General features: G+C 43.2%; 1 protein-coding gene across 3 annotated transcripts in view; it reads right to left on the bottom strand.

Annotated features, from left to right (window-relative positions):
• The window catches only part of BICRA (BRD4 interacting chromatin remodeling complex associated protein), a 128561-nt gene that overhangs the window by 54935 nt on the left and 57676 nt on the right, over positions 1 to 15950 (bottom strand). For all 3 annotated transcript variants that reach the window (XR_013274427.1, XM_077480866.1, XM_077480877.1), the window contains exon 2: positions 4357 to 4402. Coding sequence is in view for 2 of the 3 variants with exons in the window: in XM_077480866.1 (XP_077336992.1) it covers positions 4357 to 4397 (41 nt within the window). In the remaining variant the exon portion in view is untranslated. The remainder of the gene's footprint in view (positions 1 to 4356; positions 4403 to 15950) is intronic.

Genomic DNA, 15950 nt, shown 5'->3' with positions numbered 1-15950 from the left:
AGGAAGGGCTCAGCTCTACCCCCTCCCTCCTGTCAGCCATCTGGGACACGTGACAGGTACCAGATAACTGCGCGGCCAATCACGAGAGGAGGGGGGCGGGGGGGGGGGACGAGTGAGGCTTCGTTCACCCGCATCACTGGACCCTGGGACAGGCAAGTGTCCAATTATTAAAAGTCAGCAGCTGCAGTATTTGTAGCTGCTGACTTTTCATTTTTTTTTTTTTAAAAGGAGAATGCCTCTTTAACCACTTCCCGACCGCGCGCACGACGATGTACGTCGACAGAATGGCACGGGCAGGCATAAGGGCGTACATGTACGTCCCTGCCTTCCCGCGGGTCGGGGGCCCGATCGGGCCCCCGCCCGGTGCCTGCGGCGGTCGGTATTCGTTCGGGAGCGATCCCGGACGAGGGGGCAGCCATTCATTCATGGCCACCCCCTCGCGATCGCTCCCGACGAATAGAAATCCTTCGTGACATCACTTCCTCTCCTGTAATGTAAACACAGGAGAGGAAGTGATGTATTCTCTCCTCCGTGTCGGTATTTTTCGTTCCGACACCGAGGAGAGAGGATCGGTGAGTTGCACCAACACGTCACTACACACAGTAGAACATGCCAGGCACACTCACACCCCCCCGATCACCCCCCCAATTACCCCTGCCCCCCAGTCACAGTGACACCAATGTCATTTTTTATTTTATTTTTTTTATTTTTTTTGCATTGGTGTCATTTGTGACTGTAATAACTGTTAGGGCAGTTAGGGTTAGCCCCCTTTAGTTCTAATGTACCCCCCTAACCCCCCCAATAAAGGTTTAACCCCGTGATCACCCCCCGTCGCCAGTGTCACTAAGGCTGGGTTCACATTGCAGCGGTTTATGAGAACGAATGTGATTCGCACCGCACTGCAAATCACATCCGATCTCTGTGCGATTCGAGTTCAGCCATACAGATAGTATGGCTGAATTCGCATCGCACCCGCCGCAAATTCGCACGGGACCCTTTTTTTGGCCCGCAGCAGAATCGGATCGCATGGGTGTTCACACCATGCGATCCGAGTTTGCAGATCGCACTGCGATATGCGAACTGATCTGGGGGTGTCATTAACATTTCACTGACACTCCCAGCAGTTCGCATAGGGCAGTGTGAACTGCCGCCGGGAGGCATGCGATGCGGGAACCCGCCGCGGATTCGTGGCGTTCCCGCATCGCTCCAGTGTGAACCCAGCCTAATAAGCAATCATTTTTCTGATCGCTGTATTAGTGTGACAGGTGACGCTAGTTAGGCAGGTAGGTATTTAGGTTCGCCGCAGCTTTTTATAGCACCAGGGACCCCCATATACTACGGCATAAAGCCCCCTGATTGCCCCATAGTTAACCCTTTCACCAGTGATCACCATATAACTGTTACAGGTGACGCTGGTTGGTTAGTTATTTTTTTATAGTTTCAGGGCACCGCCATTTATTACCTAATAAAGGTTTAACCCCCTGATCACCCGGCGGGTGTCATTTGTGACTGTAATAACTGTTAGGGCAGTTAGGGTTAGCCCCCTTTAGTTCTAAGGTACCCCCCCCAATAAAGGTTTAACCCCGTGATCACCCCCCGTCGCCAGTGTCACTAAGGCTGGGTTCACATTGCAGCGGTTTATGAGAACGGATGTGATTCGCACCGCACTGCAGTGCAAATCACATCCGATCTCTGTGCGATTTGAGTTCAGCCATTCAGATAGTATGGCTGAATTCGCGTCGCACCCGCCGCAAACTTGCACGGGACCCTTTTTTTGGTCCGCAGCAGAATCGGATCGCATGGGTGTTCACACCATGCGATCCAAGTTTGCAGATCGCACTGCGATATGCGAACTGATCTGGGGGTGTCATTAACATTTCACTGACACTCCCAGCAGTTCGCATAGGGCAGTGTGAACTGCCGCCGGGAGGCATGCGATGCGGGAACCCGCCGCGGATTCGTGTTGTTCCCGCATCGCTCCAGTGTGAACCCAGCCTAATAAGCGATCATTTTTCTGATCGCTGTATTAGTGTCACAGGTGACGCTAGTTAGGCAGGTAGCTATTTAGGTTCGCCGCAGCTTTTTATAGCGCCAGGACCCCCATATACTACCGCATAAAGCCCCCTGATTGCCCCCTAGTTAACCCTTTCACCAGTGATCACCATATAACTGTTACAGGTGACGCTGGTTGGTTAGTTATTTTTTTATAGTTTCAGGGCACCCGCCATTTATTACCTAGTCTCACTAGTGTACCCCTAAATTTAGGGGTGTCTACTTTCCAAAATGGGGTCATTTGGGGGGGGGGTTTGTGCCATCTTGGCATTTTATGGCCTTCAAAACTGTAACGCCCTTAGAAAGCCTGAAGGCGGTGCTTGGTTTTCGGGGCCCCGTACGCGGCTAGGCTCCCAAAAAGTCCCACATATGTGGTATCCCCGTACTCAGGAGAAGCAGCAGAATTTATTTTGGGGTGTCATTTCACATATGCCCATGGCATGCGTGAGCAATATATCATTTAGTGACAACTTTGTGAAAAAAAAAAAAGAAAAAAAAAGTTTGTAATTTTCCCGCAACTTGTGGCAAAATATAAAATATTCCATGGACTCAACATGCCTCTCAGCAAATAGCTTGGGGTGTCTACTTTCTAAAATGGGGTCATTTGTGGGGGTTTTGTGCCATCTTGGCATTTTATGGCCTTCAAAACTGTAATAGGTAGTGAGAAGTGAACTCAAAAATTTACGCCCTTAGAAAGCCTGAAGGCGGTGCTTGGTTTTCGGGGCCCCGTACGCGGCTAGGCTCCCAAAAAGTCCCACATATGTGGTATCCCCGTACTCAGGAGAAGCAGCAGAATTTATTTTGGGGTGTCATTTCACATATACCCATAGCATGTGTGAGAAATATATCATTTAGTGACAACTTTGTGTAAAAAAAAAAAAAAAAAATTTTTTTGTCATTATTCAATCGCTTGAGGCAAAAAAATAAAATATTCAATGGGCTCAACATGCCTCTTATCAATTTCCTTAGGGGGTCTACTTTCCCAAATGGGGTCATTTGGGGGGGTTTTGTACTGCCCTGCCATTTTAGCACCTCAAGAAATGAGATAGGCAGTCGTAAACTAAAAGCTGCGTAAATTCCAGAAAACGTACCTTAGTTTGTAGATGTGACAACTTTTGCGCAAACCAATAAATATACAATTATTGACTTTTTTTTTACCAAAGACATGTGGCTGAATACATTTTGGCCTAAATGTATGACTAAAATTGAGTTTATTGGATTTTTCTAATAACAAAAAGTAGAAAATATCATTTTTTTTCAAAATTTGCGGTCTTTTTACGTTTATATCGCAAAAAATAAAAATCGCAGAGGCAATCAAATACCATCAAAAGAAAGCTCTATTTGTGGGAAGAAAAGGACGCAAATTTTGTTTGGGTACAACATTGCATGACCGCGCAATTACCAGTTAAAGCAGCGCAGTGCCAAATTGTAAAAAGACCTCTGGTCATTGACCAGCAAAATGGTCCGGTCTGAAAGTGGTTAATATAGAAAATGCTTTAAAAGTGGTTGTAAAGCAGGGGTCTCAAACTGGCGGCCCTCCAGGTGTTGCTAAACTACAAGTCCCATGAGGCATTGCAAGTCTGACAGTTACAAGCATGACTCCCACAGGCAGAGGCATGATGGGAGTTGTAGTTTTGCAACATCTGGAGGGCCGCCAGTTTGAGACCCCTGTTGTAAAGGCTGAAGGTTTTTTTTTACCTTCATGCATTCTATGCACGAAGGTAAAAAACCTTCAGTGTGCAGCTCCCCCCTCAGCCCCCCTAATACTTACCTAAGCCCGATCCAGCAACGTGCACAAGACTCTCCCGGGTCTCTCCCTTCTGATTGTCTGAGAGGTCAATCAAAGCCAGTGAGGCTGGAGTGGGGGGGGGGGGCGAGGCTGAGCAGCGCTCTGCGTCTTATGGATGCAACTCGGAAGTGAGCAAGCTGTTTGCTATGGGGCACTCAGCAAGGGGGAGGGGCCCCAGAGCGCTAGCGGGGGACCCAAGGAGAGGAGGATTGGGGCTACTCTGTGCAAAACCTCTGCAGGCTGTGGGTATCTGTTATAAGAATCTATGCTGCTTACATGCAGATGATGTGAAGCCACCGATCTGGAACAAGTAGCCTAATAAGGGTTTCCAAAGTTAAGAACTTTGTAATATGCTTATTTTTACTAGTAACAACCTCAAAGTATTGAACGCAGAGAATTAGCATAAACACCAACCAAATATACATTTTACAAGTGATCACGGAAGGTTTGTTCTAGCATCAGTGAATACGGCCTAACGTACAACACGCTTTTCAAAACTGTTTGGTACTACTCACCAAATTACATCTAGCAAACATCGGCCATCTTCATCGTCCATGTCAACTGTGAGGAAGACAAATACAGAAAATTAATCTCACAAGAACAGAAAATCACCACGAGGTTTAATTCAATGAAAAAATAAGATGCACATTATTTTTATTATTATTTATTATATTTATATATTTTTTATTATATATATATATATATATATATATATATATATATATATATATATTTATTTTATTATTATTTTATTTCTATTAGTTGCCAATGGCAACTTCATGCTTGTTACTAGTTTTTCAACTTTATGAATAAACCCCTTTGCAGCGCAGAACGATTTCTACCCTTCTATTTCTAAGGCATTTCTTTAAAAAACACCTGGTGTGAGATGAGACCTTAGTCATTTCATTTTCTATACACGGTGCTTGCATAAATTCTTGTATGCACATTATACCCCAGAAAGCGTCTCTTGTGCATTCTAGAATTTATGCTTGAGAGTGTGCACAAGTTTATGCAAGCACGAAGAATACCCACGTACAGCCATATGCTGCAGCCATCTTTCCTGGTCACAGAAGACCCAAGCCACCCGTGTGCCCAAGGCCTAACAGTAAATTCTCAAAAAAAACTTAAAAATGTTCCCAATTAAACAAACTGGCTGACTTCACATATATGCACTGCGGTAGAAAGCGTGTACACACATACACACAATCAAAAAATACGATATAAATACACTACAACACATCACTTCTGCATTTTTATTACAATGTTTGAGACTTTTTGTACTTTAGTAACTTCTTAATTTTCGATATGGAGACTAGCATGGAAAAAATAAAAACAAAAATACAAAAACGCTCATTTGTGCGAGAATCTCATTGCGTGTACTAGGCTTAAAAAAAACAAACAAAAAAAAAAAAACGCACATACAGCAGTGCAGAGCAAACACTTTATTTTGACTGCAACCCTAACGTATTACACCAACACACACCTGAGTTGTCGTGTGCTGTGTTGGCAAAAGCATTGCATGAGTCTATTTATGTCCACTTTGGTGTGATGAGAACTCATGCAAATAATGAGCTGTCTTATTAAAATGTGTTTTGTGCATATACATATTGGAACACACAAATGTAAATTGGGCCTATATGATGGCAGATAACAGGGCCTAGGAGTATTGTAAAAGTACATGTACAACGTAATCAGACTACTGTATAACCCTTGAGCCTCATGCACACTGGACATTATAATAACGTTATAAAAAAAAATAAAAAATGCCAGTAGCTTTGCAGTGAGGTTTTTCAAAGTTTTTTGCAATAGCGTTTTTAGCGTTCTCATTTTTGTTTTCAATGGATCAAAAACCATTAAAAAAAAACAAAAAAAAAAAAAACGTTAGAGCGTTTTTACAGCTGAAAAAAACGCCTCTGAGAGCCAACTAGTTTTGGGGTTTTTTTTTTTTATACAGCAAAAAAATATAAAAAAATAAGTTGGTGATAACAGCCTATGTGTGTATGGATACAGAACAACATGCTGGAGAGTTTATTGACTGTAGAGAAAAATATCTGAAGCCAAAAAATGTCCAAAAACATCCAGTGTGCGTGAGGCCTAATTCTCCATACAGTGCTGCCAGAGGAAGGAAAAAATAGCAAGATCTGATTATTTGCTATGGGCTGAAGTCTGTCTGGGTTCAATTTTGCCCTCAGACATACTAGTAAATAAAGCTAGCTATACAATGGCAATTATGTTCAAAACCAGTCGTTTTCTAAATGTTTGTTCAATTTTGTAACAGTTAGTGGGGTCGAATTGATGATTATTATAGGCCCCTTTCACAAAGGCAGACCAAAAAAACTGCCCGTCAGTTTTTTAGGTGGACCCAATAGGACCATCCAATAGCGACAATTGTGTCAACGGACAGGTGTCTGTTCACACCCGCCGACATCCGATCCTGTCTGCTAAAAACAGATGGATGGGGAATCAGTTCCCCATCCATCAGGTGGATCGGGTGGCATTCAGGTGTAAACAGACAGGTGGTCTGCTTACATCCGACATCCCATAGAGCAGCAATGGCGAACCATGGCCCCCCAGATGTTTTGGAACTACATTTCCCATGATGCTCATCTACACTGCAGAGTGCACGAGCATCATGGGAAATGTAGTTCCAAAACATCTAGGGTGCCAAGGTTCACCATCACTACCATAGAGGAAAGTGGGCTGTGTTTGTGTCAGCTCTGCATAAGCGGAGTGAACATGGACCTGTCATCTGCCCACAGGAAAGTTTATCTGAACAAACAAAATCCTAACCATCAATGTGATTCACGTTTGGAATCATATTCATTTCCATCCATACGAAAACCTTGTTTTGGCAAGCAAACTACATTTTTCTGCCGTTTCACACTAGTAGAGTGAAGAGTAGCCATCGATTAAGGCAGAAAGTTTGACGTTTAGATGACACCCTTTAATGGCCAACATGAGTTATTAAAGATGCAGGCTTTTGGTATAACTCAGATCTCTTTGTCAGGCTTTAAAGCACAACTTGGGGCAAATGAAAAAGTACCAGCACTGAAAGGGTTAACGTAGAACTATAGGCAAAACTCCCCCCCCCCCCCCCATTTTGGAGCATTATAACCCTGCAAGATTTTTTTTCGCCATCTGTTTGCCATTGCGGAGATTTCCCTTCACTTCCTGTCTCTAGACCCAACCGGAAGTGAGAGGAAATCCCTGCAAATTAAGGGAATTCCTTGGGGACCCCCCCCCCCCCCCAGGTCATCAGAACTAGCGTCCCCATTGGAAGTGTTTCCCACTATTACTTTTCTGGGGACAACCCAAGATTTCGGATTTTCTTTTACTTTCAATGATAATGGTAAACAGGACAAATGGAGAGGAAGAATGGGGGGGGGGGGGGGGGGGGGGATTTACGCAAGTTACCACCGCAAAGGAGAATTTTTTTTTAGCTGTCTTGAGTTGGACTTTCAGGCCGGGTTCACACTAAACCGCTGCGGATCGCACAGGAGCGCTGTGCGTCCCCGTTCCCAGTTTCAGTGACGAATCAGGGCAGATTCTATGCCTGAATTCGGCCCTGAAACAGAGAACAGAGCTAAAGACGCACAGTGTTTTTGTGCAGTGCGCTCCGCAGCCGCAAAGGAGATATGTGAATCGCATGCGGGGAATTTCGCATAGGTGTGAACGGGGCTTAAACATTTCTCAGTAAATTTGAGTCATCCCAAAAGCTTAATCTTTAATAACTCATTTTATCCAATAAACTGAAATCGTTCTGGACCTTCCATAGGCAATATGTATCTTACAGTGTAGGGCCAGCTTAACATCTAGTACACACAGGCCGACTACCGGGTGACATTCAGCCTGCGTCTATGGCAGCAGGTCCAACAGAAGCTTCTGTCAAAAGAGCATGCTGGAAAACCAGCAGCTGACCGGCTCCCAAATCGGCACTTTAAAGTGGTTGTAAACCCTTACAAACCACTTTGACCTTTAGGTAAGCCTAGATTAAGGCTTACCTGTAAGTCCAAGAAATATCTCCTAAACCTACACGGTTTAGGAGATATTTACAAAAAGACAGGCGCACTGGGCATGCTGCTGCTAAACAGCAATATGTCGTTAGTGGCGGCTCCCGTGCAAATGCGCGGGAGTGACGTCATCACTGCTCCGGTGGTGTGAGTGGCCGTAGCAGCGATACCCAGAAGAAGATGGATGCGCCAGACTACAGGGGACAGCGGTGACATCGCTGGCTCCTGTGTCAGGTAAGTGACACATAATGGGCTACTATGCGATGCGTAGCCCATTATGCTTTGCCTTTGCAGGGTTTACTTCCTCTTTAAGCCAATGGTTGAGAGCGCTGACTGTAGTGTAGTGTAGGGGACTGGAGGGGGGTAGTCTCCCTGTCAGAACACAAAATCTCAGTGGGGAAGTTCACTGTACTAACATCAGATTGTTAGTAGAGTCTCCAACCAACTGTCAGGTTTTTTTCCGTTCAACTGAAAAAAATAAAAAAAAAAATTAAAATGACATACATATATATATTATATATATATATATATATATATATATATATATATATATATATATATATACACACACATATATACACACACATATATACACACACACACACACACACACACACACACACACACACACACACACACACACACACACACATACATACATATATATATATATATATATATATATATATATATATATATATATATATATATATATATATATATATATATATATATATATATATTGTGTACCCAGCTTTAGTGCACAGCACCTTAATAAGGCCCCTTTCACACGGACGCACTGTCTGTCTGTTTTTCTTCCATCCGTCAATGGACGACAATGCATTTCTATGGGCAAATGGATGACCATCCGTTACCATCTGTTAGGGTCGGTTCACACTGGGACGACTTGTCAGGCGACTTAGCCGCCTGACAAGTCGCGTCCCATTCTGTACAATGGAACCATTCTAATCGGAGCGACACAAGTCGCTCTGACTTAGAAAAAGGTTCCTGTACGACTTTGGGGGAGCCTTGAGACAACTTGCATTGACTTCTACAGAGAAGTTGTTTTGCAAGTCGCCGCAGTGGTCGTCTCCAGGTCGCCTGAGGCGCAGTGTGAACCGACACTTAACCTCCGCTTCAGTTTTTATCCGTTTTTTTTTTATCCCCCCGGCTTTCACACTGAAGTGAAAGGGGCCGGTTTTTTTCAGGCGCTACACAGGCGCTATTTTTAGCGCTGTAACGCCTGAAAACCGCCCCAGTGTGAAAGGGGCCTTACAGACAGTCCCCAAGTTACGAACAGGTTAGGGACTGCCTGTTTGTTCTGAAGTTGGATTTGTTCGTAATCTGGACGTGCATGTGCAGAACGGCATTTCCGATGTTTTCCAATGTGCCTGCCGGCGCCACCTGCCGTTCATAAGTACGAGTCGTTCGCAAGTTGGATGATCGTAACTCAGGGACTCCCTGTATTTTAGATGGGTTATGCAGAATAATAAAACGGTTTTGAACATATGTGCTTTTGTGTCTTTTTATGTTATCAAAACACAATGAAATAACCAAAATTAATAAATACATACATTTGCACTGCATTAATTAGATATATATATATATATATATATATCTATGAAACTTCTCCCAAAGGAGATAGAAAGTAGTCGGCAAATTGTTCACGCATGGCAATGTATAATGGGAGGAGCAATGGTTTCTGGGTAATTTCCTTAAGGGCACAGAAACTGATGTAAACGGATGAAAACGCGTACATTAACGGATGAAAACGGATATTAACGGAATGGAAGACGGATGAAAAATGGATAAGAACTGATACGTTTTTTAACGTGGCTAAACTGATGGTGCCCGTGTGAAAGGGGCCTAAGGCTGAGCGAGATTACCAGTTCCTACTCAACTGATAAGCATACAAAACCTCTGCCTATAGGACTCCACATTGAATAATACAAAAATGAAAAATGTCATTTTGAATAGGGATCGAGTGGGCAACTAAAAATGACATCACAAGCCGGCTGACGGCCGGGAACTCAGAGGTGAAAGGTGACTTTGTTCTGGAAGATGGGAGATTTGGCTGACAGCCAGGCCTGGGTTGGTGCCAAGAAGGTATCAGTTACCAGCCCGGAAGAGCGAGCTCTGCTGTGCAATACCGCTGTACGGCCGAACAACAGCACAACTAACAAAGAGGGCAGCTTGTATGAGAGCCACAGGAAGAGCGCTGGCAGTCAGCTGTGACAATGCACTGAGCTCCAAAGAGAACGCCAGGTTCTACACACTGTGCCCACCGCACGCTGTGTGGAGGAAAAACTTTACAACACACACATATACAGTATATGATCAGACTGGTATGAATACCTGAACATTAACATAGGCAGTCCAATGCAGAAGGGAAGTGCAGAGAACGTACAAATCACAGTAAACCATATCAACTGGAGTATCGTATAAAAAATAAAAAAAAATAAAACACACAACAGTATAGTAATTCACATTTCTTATCGGCTGCTAGGGGTTTTGGCTCTTTTCCTAAATATACAAACAGTAGTATTGAGGACATCCAGCATAAAACAAAAGGGCGTGATGTTCCCTGCTCTTGCACAATGCAGGGCTAACACTGCCTAAAATAATAATTGCTATGATCTCTATAATGTACAGATATATGTGCTAGCTTACACAGTATGGAGCCAGATTTACATATCCTAGTGCAAGTAGATCGTTTTGTACAGCCTGGTGTATATTGCACAGTACAGGGCCCTATATTGAGAAGAATGTAACATTTAGTATTGTAAAGAATGGTGTATGTTTATTGTGCAATAATGTACGGTTAGACAAACTGGTGTATGCTGCATAGTTCAGGGCTGAAATTTTACAATATAAAAAGTTATTACTGTAAAGACTGGTTTATAACGCACAGTGCAGACACCTGGCATTATACAGTTTGGTGCAGGATTGCACAGTGTGGCATATATTGCTCAGTGATACACAATGCAAAAACCCCAATACAAAAACAGACTGGCCAGTAATGTACAATGTAGGACCACTTATTGTACAGACTGGTGTATACTGAACAGTGCAAGACCCTATAATATTATACAGACTAGTGTACATTGAACAGGACCCCATATTGTACAGACTAGTGTATATAGTCACAATACACAAACCACTTATTGTACAGACCGGTGACAAATCGCACAATGCAGGAACCCATATTGTACAGAATGGTCAGTATTCCACAATGCAAGGCCCTTTTTTGTACAGACTGATTAGTGCTGCACAATGTATGGCCCAATATTGTACAGAATGGTGAATATTGTACAGATTAGCCAGTATGGCACAATGCAGAGCCCCACATTGTACAGACTGGTCAGTAATGCACAAAGCAGGACCCCATATTGGTGCATATTGCACAGACCCAATATTGTACAGACTTGGTCAGTAATGCACAATATAGGCTATATTGTACACACAAAATGAATATTGCACATTGTATGACCCTATACTGTACAGACTAGTATATATGGCAGAACCCTAGATTGTACAGAATCGTCACTATAAATAGCCCAATGCAGACTGGTGAACATTAAATGCAGGACCCCAAACTGAAATATTGCACAATGCAAGGTCTAGAATAACAAACACCAATGTATATTGCACAGTGCAGGACGCCATATTGTACAGGCTGGCCAGTGGTGCACAATGCACGACCCAATATTGTACAGAATGGTGTATATTGTACAGACTGGCCAGTATTGCACAATGCAGAGCTCAAAATTGGTGGATATTGCACAATGTAGGCCCCCATATTGTACAGATTTGGTCAGTAACACACAATGCAGGAGTCTATATTGTACAGTATAGCATACCTCCCAACTGTCCCTGATTTGGAACAATTTCCCTCTGTCCCCCTTTCCTCCTCATTTGTCACTCATTTTGGTTTGATCTATATAGATGTAAAAGCGTTTCCCAGTGCTAAACATTTCTTCCGATTTCTAAATTTCCAAAGACAAGACAGTATAAAGAAATAGTAGTGGTATGGTATAGGGTTCTGCAATGTGCAATATTTACCAGTCTGCACAATATGGGGTCCTACATTAGTGTTTGTTATTCTGGGCTTTGCATTGTGCAATATTTCCCAGCCTGTGCAATATTTACCAGTCTACTGTTGGGGTCCTGCCTTTAATATTTACCAGTCTGCACTTGGCAATTATAGTCACCATACTGTACAGTATGGGGTCCTGCACTGTGCAGCATATACCAGTCTGTATAGTATAAGGCCCTGCAATGTGCAATATTTACCAGACTGGTATATGCTGCACAGTACAGGACCCCCATATTGTACAGAATGGTGACTATAAATAGCCCAGGGCAGACTGGTAAATTTTAAATGCAGGACCCCAAACTGTATAGACTGGTGAATATTGCACAGTTCAGGAACCCACATTGTACAGATTTGTGTAAACAGCACAGTGCAGGACCCCATATTGTAAAGATTGGTGTATATAGAGCACAGTGCAGGACCCCATATTGTAAAGATTGGTGTATATAAAGCACAGTGCAGGACCCCATATTGTAAAGATTGGTGTATAGAGCACAGTGCAGGACCCCATATTGTACCGATTGGTGTATAGAGCACAGTGCACGACCCTGTATTATACAGATTGGTGTATATAGCACAGTGCACGACCCCATATTGTACATATTGGGGAATAGAGCACAGTGTAGGACCCTGTATTATACAGATTGGTGTATAGAGCACAGTGCAGGACCCCATATTGTACCGATTGGTGTATAGAGCACAGTGCACGACCCTGTATTATACAGATTGGTGTATATAGAGCACAGTGCAGGACCCCATATTGTACATATTGGGGAATAGAGCACAGTGTAGGACCCTGTATTATACAGATTGGTGTATAGAGCACACTCAGCACAGTGCAGGACCCCATAACGTACAGACCAGTGAATATTATACAGACTGGTGTATATTACACAGTGCATGGAGTGGGATTACATTCTACACAACAGCTCAAGGCCTGGCATTGTCCATACCGGCGGGTATCATTATACAGATTTTATATGGCGCCAACAGGAGGCTTCCAATCTAGTAGTGCAGATTGCAGAGCCTAGTCCTGCAATGTCCAGGGCCTCACACTGTATAGGCTGGTAAATAGTACACAATGCCGGGCCTGATATGATCCTGAGCAGTGTATGAGGCATAGTGCAGCAGTTGGTATTGTAGGCTCATGTATATCGCACAAGCTATAGGCCTGATCTAGTACCATAGCATTGCAGCAGAGCTAAAACCCACAGGCCTGCGGCACCGAGATAGTTACACAGTCAGCGCCAGCTCTCAGAAACAAACAGAAAACACATCCCCCCTCCTCCTCTTTGAAGAGCCCAGACACAGATTCTTTCCCCTCACACAGCAGCGGCCCTGCAAGCTGCAAACTATCAGAGAGAAGAAGGGAGGGGGTAAAATCCCATCGCACAGAGGACAGCCCTTCCCTCCACCAGACGGGAACCACAGCTCAGCCTTACTGCCTCCTACTCAGTTCAGCCTAATGGACAGGAACCAGACACAGAAGAGGGGAACGGAGGGGAAGGATTCCCTCCGAGTCATCACACTAGTGTGGGGAAGCCAATGAGTGCACTACACACCAGAACCAATAGGGAATGAAGTTCTACACATTATAGCAGGATTTCTCCTCATCTCCCATTTCAGGGTTTAGAAAACATCTAATGCATCGGGTCTATGGTTACCCAATGACCAGGCCCTTCGGCTCAATTCACATCTATGCATGATGCTTTTCAGTGTTTCTGCAGTGCTTTTCGCATTTTTTTACACCGATTTGCGTTTTTATGCTTTTTTTTTTCTGAGAATTTTTTTTGGCCAGATTTAAAAATGCTAAATGCAAATTGCGGCAAAAAAAGCACTACATGCTTTTCTGAAGCTTCTCCATTGAAGTCTACTGAGCTAAAAAAAAAAAAAAAAAAAAAAAAAAAGCACGGCTTTGCATTTAAAAAAGTCCCCAACCCTTCCCAAAAACGCAGAGGCACAAAAATGCATGGATGTGAACATCTTCCAGAGGAACCTACGTAAAAAAATAAAAAATGCCCTGCATTTCTGCAAAAGGCATGAAAAAAACACACTGGTGTGAATGGAGCCTTATATCTAGAATGAAAGCCCAGGACAAACATTCTGAAAGTTTATATCATTAATCAGAGACATTGGGGTTGATTTACTATAAACTTGCACTGTGCAAGAGCAGTTGATCCAAAGCTTAGTAAATAAGGTAAAGGTTCACATTGCAAAGAATACCCAATCATGTGCAAGGAAAATTAAAAACAAACAAAAAAAAAGCATTTTGGATGATGGAGGTCAGCAGAGCTTCTGCTCATTTACTAAGCCCTGGAGCAATTGCTCTTGCAGGGGGCAACTGCACATTGCAAACTGCACCATCTATTTGCCTTTAGTAAATCAACCCCAAAGTGCAGTTGCCCTCTGCAAGAGCAATTGCTCCAGACCTTAGTAAATGAGCAGACGCTCTGCTGACTTCCATCATCCAAAATGCTGTTTGTTTGTTTTTTTTTCTTGTTTTTTTTTCCCTTGCACATGATTGGGTATTCTTTGCAAAGTGAACCTTTACCTCATTTACTAAGCTCTGGATCAACTGCTCTTGCAGAGTGCAACTGCACAGCCTATTTGCCTTTAGTAAATCAACCCCATTGTATCTTTCACCCAGAAAAGTATACAAGATTATATAAAACACTTTGTACCGAAAACTGTCTGAGAACAGCAAGATCGGGCCTGTCAGGCCAAAAGTTGACACCCTAAAGTAGAACTGAAGACATTTTCCTTTTTCATTTTGAATAGAGTAAAGAGGGTTATAACCAGTCTCTTTTCCTACCGTCTGTGTCCCATTGGGGAGGAGATTTCCCTTCACTTCCTGTCTCATAGCCAAAACAGGAAACCTTGGTTGTCACCAGAACTAGTGCCCCCATTGGAAGATCCAACGTTTATTAAGGGTTTTTCTTTCACTTTCCCTCTCAAGGATAAAAACAGGGAGACAGGGAAAAAATAGAGAGGGTGAATCTCCCCAACATGGAGCACAGCCATATCATCAAAAAAAAAAAAAAAAAAAAAAAAAAAAAGAGAACAAACATTTGTCTTTAGTTATAACTTAGGCCTGGTTCACACCTGTGTTTTTGGTGCTTTTTGCAGAAACACACTACAGTCCATGTAACATGGTTTCCTATGGGACACGGTCACATCTATGCTTTTAATCAGCCGCTGCATTTTTGGAAAGGGTCAGAGACTTTATGAATACAAAAACGGTGCATTTTTGGTTCAATAGACTTCAATGGAGAGACTTTCCAACAAAGCATATAGTGCGTCTTTTTAAGCTGTCAAATTGTCCAAAAGAAATAGAAAAAAAAACCCCATACAAAATGCATCAAAAAACGCATTTGCAAAAACGCACCGCAAAAGCACAGCAGAAATAGAGTAAAAGCAAATGGCATAGGTGTGCACCAGGCCTTAGACCCCACCCACTAAGTATCGTAGATTTGTTTTGTTTTTTAAGGCCTTTTTGTGCATTTTTCCCCACATTCTAAGGAGTAGTGAGCTATACAAGTCCACAGATTATGAGAGTGCCTGAAAAACGCACATAACGCATTTTCTGCGCACTCCTGCTGGGCCAAAAATTTGGAAACTACCAGAAGAAAAGCGCATGTGCTTTTCTTCTTGATAGATGAGCTACAACCAATTAAGTACTCAGATGTGAACAGGTTTTATGTAAAACAATGGGATTCTTGATGTTACATGTAGGGAAACGTGCAATCAAATGTTAATAGGGACTTATTCCTACCCAGCAGTCTGTAAGCAAAGCTCGAATTAGATGGTTTTAAAATATCATACTTAGGCAGGCCATACATGGTGCAAATTTCTTTCCTGCAACCACGAGTTGCAGGAAAGAAATTTGCACAATTCCCCCACCAACACAGACAGTGCTGACAGGGGAACCCCTCCTCCCGAGCCTCCGTCTTCTCCCAGCGGGGAAAGCCGCTCCCCACCAAAGCAGCCACTAGTGATAAATTGCAAG

Source organism: Lithobates pipiens, unplaced genomic scaffold, assembly GCF_037356315.1.
Source record: "Lithobates pipiens isolate NorthernLeopardFrog02 unplaced genomic scaffold, aLitPip1_a1.2 Scaffold_1, whole genome shotgun sequence".
Lineage (NCBI taxonomy): Eukaryota > Metazoa > Chordata > Amphibia > Anura > Ranidae > Lithobates > Lithobates pipiens.
The sequence above is the reverse complement of the archived record's forward strand: the minus strand, read 5'-3'. Positions and strand labels throughout refer to the sequence as shown.